Source organism: Pezoporus occidentalis, unplaced genomic scaffold (assembly GCF_034315485.1).
Source record: "Pezoporus occidentalis ecotype Australia unplaced genomic scaffold, CSIRO_AGI_Poc_V1 ctg1831, whole genome shotgun sequence".
NCBI classification, from domain to species: domain Eukaryota; kingdom Metazoa; phylum Chordata; class Aves; order Psittaciformes; family Psittacidae; genus Pezoporus; species Pezoporus occidentalis.
In genome coordinates, this window is record NW_026913674.1 from 1 (window position 1) to 9547 (window position 9547).

General features: G+C 47.9%; 1 protein-coding gene across 1 annotated transcript; it reads right to left on the minus strand.

Moving 5' to 3' along the window:
• Positions 1–7369: 7369 nt before the first annotated feature.
• Positions 7370–8435, minus strand: LOC134162209 (ephrin type-B receptor 2-like). Its single transcript, XM_062615806.1, has 2 exons — positions 8224–8435; positions 7370–7554 (listed from the first exon to the last, which is right to left on the minus strand). The coding sequence occupies exons 1-2, from the start codon at positions 8373–8375 to the stop codon at positions 7395–7397; spliced, it is 312 nt and encodes a 103-aa protein (XP_062471790.1). The 5' UTR covers positions 8376–8435; the 3' UTR covers positions 7370–7394.
• Between the last annotated feature and the right edge of the window lie 1112 nt (positions 8436–9547).

Sequence of the window (9547 nt, forward strand, 5' to 3'; positions counted from 1 at the left end):
ACAAGGGGAGCTGCTGGCAGGTCACGCTGCTCAGCAGGGTACAACTGCTTTTTCTCATTCAGGTGCAAAGGTGGAAGGATGGCAGTCACCTCCTGCTGGTCCTGGCCCATTGATTGCTTCTGCTTTAAGCCAGCCTGCCTTGAAAGCAGCAAAGGTGTCAGTGAATGAACAAGAGCCAAGGAAGTGACAGTGGCGTATCTGAGGAACGTGCTGGTTTAGCAGGACCTGCCTCTAGCTTGCTGGATCGGGCATCTTTTTATCACCTTTCCTTGCCCAAAGCAGAGGGTGGGAAGGAAAGCATCTGTCCTGAGCATCTCACCCTGCAGGAAAGTCTGCTTGCGTACCACAAGGATAATCCAGGTCCAGCAAACAAGGTTCATGACTTCTGCCTGTGGGGTTTGCACACTGGCACATTGGCCAGAAAGACAGAGGCAAGAAAAGATTCCAGCAGTTTATAGCTGACTTTGATGCAGAGGTTAGGAGGAAAGCAGTAAGGGTACAGGACAGAGAAATGGCTTGCAGTTGTCTGCTCAGTGACTACATGTTGAATCATGGCAAAGCTGACTAAGGCCCTATTCCTTTGCAGCAGCAGCAGCAGCTGTTCATCTCAAGTGGCCTGGCCCTGGGATTTGAACTGCAATGAGAGCACTTTTCCTGCTTCTGCTCTGTGGTTATTTGTGCAGCTGAATGAGCAGAGAGGAGATGCAGTGACCGTCTTCCAGTAGTCAGCGGGTTCCTTCATTCCCTACTTGCCACAACGGCAGCAGACCTTGCTGCACCACCAGTGACCTGACAGCACTGCCATGTCTCTCTTGAGGTTCCTTAGAAAGGATAAACCAGAGAATGCGTGAGCATCACAGAAAATCCAGTCCTTGATCTATACCGCATGGGCTGCTAACTGGTGAAGTGACAAGCACGCTGCTGAGAATTTACACTAGTGTCTCATCCTGGCATTCACATCCATTAGAAAATCATAGTTTTAACAAGCTGGAGCTTCTCCCTAGCAATGTACCCATCAAGTGTTTTGGAGCAGAATCTCTTGCCTTGCTTTTGTAATATGCAATCAAGAACAGCCCTGAGAACAGGGATACATTCTAGATCAGTTTGCACTGGAAGAATTCAGATAAAAACCACTTCACATTATGTCATGCAGCGGCTTTGTTCTTGATGTTAAGCAGAACCTGTTTCCTTTTGATTTTTGAGAGACGGGAAGTGTAACATGTGACCTCAACATTCATTGGATTTTCAATGGGGAATTTAAACTCTGCTTCTCATTGTACTGAACTCTAAGGGTCCAAGCTGGTTGCTGTGGGCTGCTGGTGTGCTCTGGGAAATTTGGGCCACATGCTGTAAAAAACAAGAAAAAAAAGATACAGGGATGCAAAAGATGTAAAAGGAGCTAAGCCGGGGCACAAATGCAGCACAGTGACGGTAGCGATGGAATGGCTGCACTTGACAAATGAACACGCTATGACCAGGAACCCTTTTGACACGTTTCCTACAAGTGTTTCTAGGGCATCCCTCGCACCTTACTGTGTGACAGGGAACTGCAGCGAGGTTGGGAAGGGCAGCCCCAGCACACGCTGCTCCTGCAAGGAGCACCCAGGCCAGCTTCAGCTCCTGAGAGTCAGAGGGGAGCAGGCAGAGTTTGTGTCTCTGAGGACATCATCAGGCTGCGAGAGGAAGAGCCTGTCTTCATGGGAAGGAGCTGGGCAGAGCTGGGCACACATCTTTCTGCCTCCTGCATGGCCACTTTGGGTCCTTTCTTTGTTTCCAGTCACATCTTTCCTTTTTGGGGAACCCTTGTTTTGATACTGGCTTCTTTCAGGTGATGCTCTACCCTGTCCTCAGGTACTGCATTTTGCCTACATGCTATTTTGATCTTAAGTCCTAATTTTAGGGCATTTATTCCAATCTGGAATAATGCAGGTCCCACAGAGTTTAATTCAAATGCCACATGAGATAACAGCAGTTTCTTTGGTCAATAAATTCTGGAATATCTGAGTCAACTATTAGCAGCTTTCTTTCTGAGAAAGGTTCAAGTTCTCCTGAGCCCTGTGAGCTCCTTTGACCTTAATGTAGGAATTGCCCAATTACGAAGGCAGCAGCAGATTAACAGGCTTCTACAAGCAATAGCTCAGGAATCCCAGACTGGGAACCCCACTGACAGCTCCATTTCGCTCAATGGTCAAGGTGCATCTGTTCAAAGCAAAGAGGGATGGTGCCACTTTGACCATCAACTCTATATCCCAGATAAATGAAAGCTCTCTGGACTAGAGGACAAAAACTCCTTATGCAATTGGGGCCTGATTCCCAGTCATGCTACTGTGTGGAAAGAAATATGTATTCACCTTGCACAGGAAAAGCAGTTCCCCATCCCACTGTGCAGCTTGGCCCCTTTCCTAGCAGGCGGCCTGGACGAGACTTTCCTTTTAACACCTGATGAAGCTGCTGACAGCCTGCTTCCAAGGGTCTTGCCTGACCTCTGGCACTTGCAAAGGTGAAATGGCCTCAACAGCAAACCTTTTTGGGACATCTCTCTGTGGACAGGTGGTAGCTCTGCTGCTCTCTGAAAAGGGAATGGACTCTTCCAGTTCTGGCCTTTACAGACTTCAACATAAACTTGGTAGGGCAGTGGGCTACAGATCTTTTGCTGCTGCATAAAACACCTACCACAATTGCTAAGGTTAAAATGCCATAAAAAGGGAATGGCTAAAGTGCAAGTTGGTATGACTTTGGTTCTGTACTGCTGGCTTTCAGAAGCGGGGTCATGCCTGAGAAGGACGGCCAGGCGCATCCATATTGTGCCGCTAGAGGTGAAATTCTTGGACCGACACAAGACAGCCCAGAGTGAAAGCCTTTGCCGAGAATGCTTGAATTAACCAGGAACAAAAGTCAGAGGATCAGCTACTGGGGCAGTTCCAACCACAAATCATGATGACTGGAATAGGATTTTTGGGGCAGTCTCCATCACGCAATCAGTCATCACATTTGGCTGCTCACTTACAGGCTGCTGCTTCACGCCTACCCAGAGATGGGTTCTCCTGCCAGTGGCAGGGGCTTGGAACTCCATGGCCTTTAATTTAAGGCCCCTTCCAAACAAAATGATATCAAGATATACAGAGGGGGAAAAAACAGGGAATCACAGCAGGTGAAAGTTCCCTAAATTGTATAGTCTGAGGACAACATTTGACAGTCAGTGTGCACCCCATATGTTTCATATAAAGAACAGTTATAATGCACTGAAAAGAGATCTTTAAAGGAAGTAAACACTTCCTCTATATTTGTTTTGGGGTTTGTTTTTTTTACTGTGCTCAGTAGCTGCTTTTCCCAAACCCCATTTTTCATTAGGCCAATTTTCTTCACTTTTCAGCTATTCCAATTAAAAATCTTCTCAGATCAAATGAAAAATAATTTAAAAAAATCCAAAATGAAAACTCAGTGAGCCACAAGCATATGATGATTTAGGGTTTAGCTGAAGCATTGTCTCACAGATTTTCACAGAAGACGTTTCTGCAGCGGACCTGAGGCAGTTGAAGATGTGGTTTGAGACAGAAGGAGAAAAATGACTGCTACTGCTGAACCCAGGACAGCACTCCAGCTCCTACTGGAGATCGGAGCCCAGAGGACCCAAGTAAGAAGCACAAGTACACCAAACACCACGAGCCTTCCTTGTCTTCGACATCTTACAAGGATCTGCAGGGGGCCAGCACTACACAGCCAGGGACCCCTTCTGCTCCAGACAGCCCCTTCACCCCCTTTCCTGGGCTGCTCTGCAGAGGGAAGTGAATCACTGCCCATAACAAGTAGATTTTCACTTATGCCATCTAGGTAGCCTGAGCAACGGAATGCTTTTTTGATTGAACCTAAGTTGCCCCAGGACATAAAGAACAAATTCTGCTTCAGAGCTGGGCCAGCACTCACAATTACACTTAATACCATGTCCTGAAGCCCCAACACTCATTGCCTGCTCTGGGGTGTCTCTGGAACTTCACTGCATGCACTCAGCCCAGCCCTGAATCTCTCCGCTGCACCTAGACATCTTTGCCCAATTTAGAAGCTTGTCCCAGGCTCCTTTCCTCCATTTTCATCCTTGAGGCAGCTCTCACCGCTCCATTTGGACTCACAGTTAGACACCCAAGCAGCCAGGAGTGACCGGCTGCCCCGATACAGAGGGGCAACAGAAACCACACCATAGCAGAGGAAGGAAAGAAGGGACCCCTCCTTACACCAGCAGTCCCCTCTGTGCACCTCATCTGAATCATAAAAGAAGATTTGAGGCAAAGATGCTTCTAAAGATCTTCCACATCCAGAGCATGAGGGCCCACCAACACAGCCTCCCTTTTAGTGCCCTTACTGTTGTTTGAGGCACTGATGACACGCTGCAGCTTGTGTGACACAAGGAATTGGGAAGAGGAAGCAAGGGATTTCCCCTGCATGAGAAGCCCTCTGGCTCCACAGAAATCAGAAACAGTGAAGAATGGAAAACCAATGGTGATTGATCGGGCGTTTGGGCTTTTAAAAGATTTAGAACGTGCCGGTCCCAAGAACACAGTGGTATAAAAGAAGTGCTGTAGGAATGCTGTTGTACACCCCATGCCCCCAGGCATCCGTGACCCAGACAAACTGGAAGAGGTACTTTTGTGTTGAGGGGGTTATTCTTTTACAAATTTGTCCAGTCACCTTTTGAATCCATCTAATGCTTGGTCTCCACGTGCTCCAGCCACGAGCTCCACCCCTCAACCCCTCTTCTCCTAGTCCTCCTTGAACTCCTTCCCTCAGTTTTTGCTAACAGAGCTGAAGACTTGACGAAGTTTAATCCTTTCCTCCTAAACTTCTAGGAATCATCAAAGAATACAGTAGGACATCTGTGCAGGAAATGACGACTGACCTTAGAGGTAGAAGTAGAGGCAACTGGAAAATTCCTGAAATTCACTGGAATGAAGGAACTGGAAAAGTATCAGCCAAACATTTGTTGTTCTGTTTTCCTGAAGGCAAAATGGACTTCCTGAACAAAAAGAATCAAAAGTAAGGCACGCAAGGTCAAGTCTTGCTTGCAGGAATGGCAGTCGGGGCACTATGTGTATCTAACTGTCCATGCTTGGATTGAGCGAGTCAGTGATCAGAGTGCTGCAGAAGTGGGGCTGCTGCTGCACCCTGCAAAGCACAGGACTGCAGAGAAATGTCTTGCAAAACTGGGGAAGGGGAGGGGGAGAACGGAGAGGAATTGCTGCATCAATTGTGAGACAGCTGGGAATGCAGAGCAAGGAAAAGACTTGTGGGGACTTCCTGCTTCCATCCCAAATTTCTGCATGTAGCATTTGTCAGTGAAGTTGGCAGGAATAACAAAGGGACAGCAGTAAGGTAAATCCCAGGAAATATTTTCAGAGTGCAGGGGGGTTTCCAACACAGCAAGGAAGATTGCAACTCATATGGAAGCAAACACAGACCAAAGCTGTGTCCTGTCAAGAAGCAAATCATCCTGGTGAAGTCCAAAGAAAAGGCCAGAACAGGACTGAAGATAAGCGACTGTATATTCTGCATAGGAGGAGGATTCTAGCAGCTCTCTGCGACGACAAAATGAAATCAGCAATACAGAAGAGAATTTTTGGGTGGGAATGGCTTGTGAGACAGCCAGTGGCAGAATTGGACTGAGCTGTGAATGAACATGGTGGAACCAACATGACGAGCAGGTGCGACCAGTGCTCAAGTCACAAATATAACTTTGAAGGAGGAAATGCGGAATCCTGTGTGTGAGGAACTTGTAAGGATGAACAAGTTTTGAAGATGGACAAAGACCTATGTTAAAAAAGCCTCAGGTTAGACACACTTGGCTTAGCAAGAAGATGAAATACATTAAAAGAAAGACTCCACTAGAACAAACCAGGCAACAGAGATCCTTCCAGACACTCTGGATTCATAAATCCAAGGCAGCCACAGATTTATTGTATCCTCAGAGCATGCAACCGTTAATGATGCAGCAGAGTTCAAGCCCTGACCCCAGGGATTGCAGAAATCTGCCTGGACTATATAACAAGAGATTTCCTCAACTGCTCAAAGCCACCAAGAGGTTTTCTCTACAGGCCACTGCTAATCTGCAGCCTGTGTGATGATTACGGGGAAAGAGCCTTTCCTTTAACACCAATGCAACGAGCAACTTCAAGGGCTGTGGGAAAAGCATTATTAGCATAGGCAGCACCTAATACTGATAGAGCTTCCTCTCTCCTTAGCTCACGACCAGGAGGCACCTCTGCGTGTGGAGAATACTTAAGTAGTCAGTGAAGAGAACAAGATGCTGCTGTTGTGGCTGGCCAACAGCCCCTTTATGGCAGACCTTCTAAGCCAGAGCTACAGATACTGCGTTGGCCCAGGTGTCCCAGCCTGCACATAGGCTTAGGCAGGCTGCGATGTGGTGGAGGTGTGATGTCCCACTTCAGTCAAAGTTCTTTTTCCCTCTCCTTCAGATTTTATGGACCCTCTTCCTGTTCTATGAATACAGCCTATAATGTGCCAACGTCATCCCCAGGGCCTTGGGGTTGCATCACAGATGTACTGAGCAGCCACAACTGCCACGTGAATTTCCTAGCAGCAAGTAAGAACAGAAAGCCAGAAGCGGTCAGTTTGGCTGTTTGCGTGACTGGATTCGGACCCATTAGTAGATTTAAAGACTGCAATTAGGGACCAACTCAGAAACAGAATTCCTGGTTACGAGGCACAGACATTGCAGCCCTTAGAGATGGCTTTAATGCTTGGTGCTTTCTTGGGCAGGTTTGCTAAAGCTAACTGCAACCAACCACAAATCTTTCCCCAGAGGCATCAAAGTCCCAGCTAGCTTCAAGGGATTTCAAAACCCACCACAAACAGATTTCAGCTGCCTGCTTTCTCTGAAGATCTTGACACTAAGGGATGTTTTTAGGGGATTCAGGACAATTCAGAACAAATTTGAAACCATCTGGACTTTCAGAGGCCTTTCTTAGTCAGGAATTTGTTTGCAGTGGTACGTCAGACATCCAAAAGGACTGTGGAGTCTAAAAGTGCTCTTGAGCGGCTGGAGAATGCTCTGATGCTGGCCTGGATTCTCTGTGTTTTCCATGTTGGGGTTTTGGAGACCCTTGTGGGGTTCTTGTTTTCACAGTGGGGACGTGCAGCACGAGAGTGTGGCAATGAATTCTGCAGACCCAGGCCAGCAGACAGACACCCACCGTCCGGAGACAAGACAGAGCCTGCAGCACAAAGTAGTTCTGCAGAAACTGAATAGGCTAGAAGTGGGTCCGCAGAGCAACAAGTTTTAAAGAAACTACATTATGGGAGAATAAAGACTAATTCAATAACAACCCCTTGTTGTCAAACTGCTGAGATTTTTCCTTGGGCTTTGGGAACAGAAGCCAGGGCACTTACTCTACGGTCAGCTGAGATACTACGCCAAAGGCGGTGAAGCCAGCACTGGCAAAGCTCTCCTTGTACTGGCTCATCTTGATGGCATCCAGCCATTCATCCACAGTGTTGAAGCTGGTATAATCTGGGATTGTGCAGTCAAGTAGGGGGAGGTTCATCCTGAAACACAGAAATGGGGAATGAGCAGAACAAACAGCAGAAAGCACATGTATTTCTGCACCCTCCGTCAGCTGAAGAGATCTGGACTAGCACCATTATTGCACTGCACCGTATTATGAAGTACCAATCAGAAAACAGTCTAATTCAACTGAGGGAAAGATGGTGTAGAGCATCAGAGAAGTCTTACTAGATCAGTTTGTACAGGAGAGTTAGAAGCCTTCAGAGATGATGGGATGCAGCCCTAAAATCATGGCTGCAAGAGGGGAGAAAATACGTTCTCTGGGTGTATCTCCACCCAGCCCAAGGAAACATCATACTGCTCGATGAGGCTTTATTTGCCTCCACTGAATGCAAGATTAAGCTACCAAAACAACCACACTCAGCCAGCATCATATGTACATGAAACCAATGTGCTCCTTTATAACTGCAGTTAGAGTCACTGTCCAACCCAGTGAGCTGTGGTCACCAGATCTAACCTGTCCAAGAAGAGGGACCAGAGTGACCTTGACTTCTTGGAATGCCCTTCCTATAAAGGACTAAATATCACTGGGCAAGCTGCCTCTGAAATAACTAGCCTAGAGAGATGCAAAGATGGTACCCACCAGGACACAAAGGACAGCAGATCTGCAAAGAGAAGCCACAGGACAAGAGGAAGACAGAAATACACACCCAGAGGAAAGAGGTGCCATGGCTTTCAGGCTGTTAGGATTTCGCATCAGTTTAGCTGAGGTGTTGACAATTTGCCCAGATTTGGGTCTGTGGTTTCCATCTTTCTGCCAACAGTCAAGCATTAGCTGGCACTGGGCATCTGGACAATCCATAGGTGGTGGCAGCCGATAGTCCTGCTCAATAGCATTTATCACCTACCAGATGAGAAAGAGAGATCAATACAGTGGCAATTAAACCTATTTAATTCCTCATGTTCCTTTTCCCGGACCTTGAGCATGACTGGCATGGCCAGACCTACTGCAGCGGGGCTGACTGCCATCTCAGCCACCACCACATACTACTGTAGCTCCCAGCCGGCTCCACGTCATGTTATCCAGTGAGGAGATGATGGCCTTGTTCAGCTGACACGCAGCCTTGCTGACTACGTGCCATGAGCCATGCCCATAAGTGTCCTGATCCAGGGAGAGCATCCCCGCTACCTTGACAAGGATGTGTAAGCCTGCAGCGTCAGGCACGAGTGAGCCAGAAAGAAGGGTTTGTATTTTTGGACAGGTACACAGCCCAACACAACAGCTCACTGGGAGGAGAGCATCCCTGTCCAGCGAAGGGTCTGTTTGTGAGTTACAGACAGGGGAAGCTGCCCCTGTGTTTTCCTTTCTCCAGTGGTGCTCTCCACTCACTCCCGCCAACAACCCAGTGACAGTCATGCCACGAGACAGGGCTGGGTGCACTGAGCCAGCAGTACATGTTGGATCTCCCCACAGCCCTGTGCACATGCAAACTGGAGCACGCAGTGGGGAGCACCAAGACCTTGGGCAACAGAGCCAGACACATGACAACTTTGCTACAGCCCCTAGAGAAGGGTTGCAGCACACCTTGCCTAAGCCATGCCGCAGCTCTGCGGGCCAAACACAAGGCGGCTTTGGCTGCTGCGTGTTTGCTCTCTCCTTACTGCATCACACAACATGGGAAAATGTCTGGTCTTGCAATGTTTGGTGGAAGAAGCACATGCACAAGGGCTAGAGGCTCTTCTTCAAGAGGAACCTCCTGCAGCCCTCCATCCTCTCTACAATCAAGGAGGATGGAGCTGCACAGCTTCTTACACATCACAGTCCAAGCTTGCCACGGGAAATTCAATGACCCTCTAGTAGAAGATGACCTTGACCATGGCAGGGGGGTTGGACTAAGTTATCTTTAAAGGTTGTTTCCAACCCAAACCATTCTGTGACTCTATAACAAACTTTTACCAAATGCCTGTGGTCTCCTGTAGATGAAGATGTGCTTGCTGCTCCAGGAGCTCTCAGCTCAGGGGTAGCATTTCCTT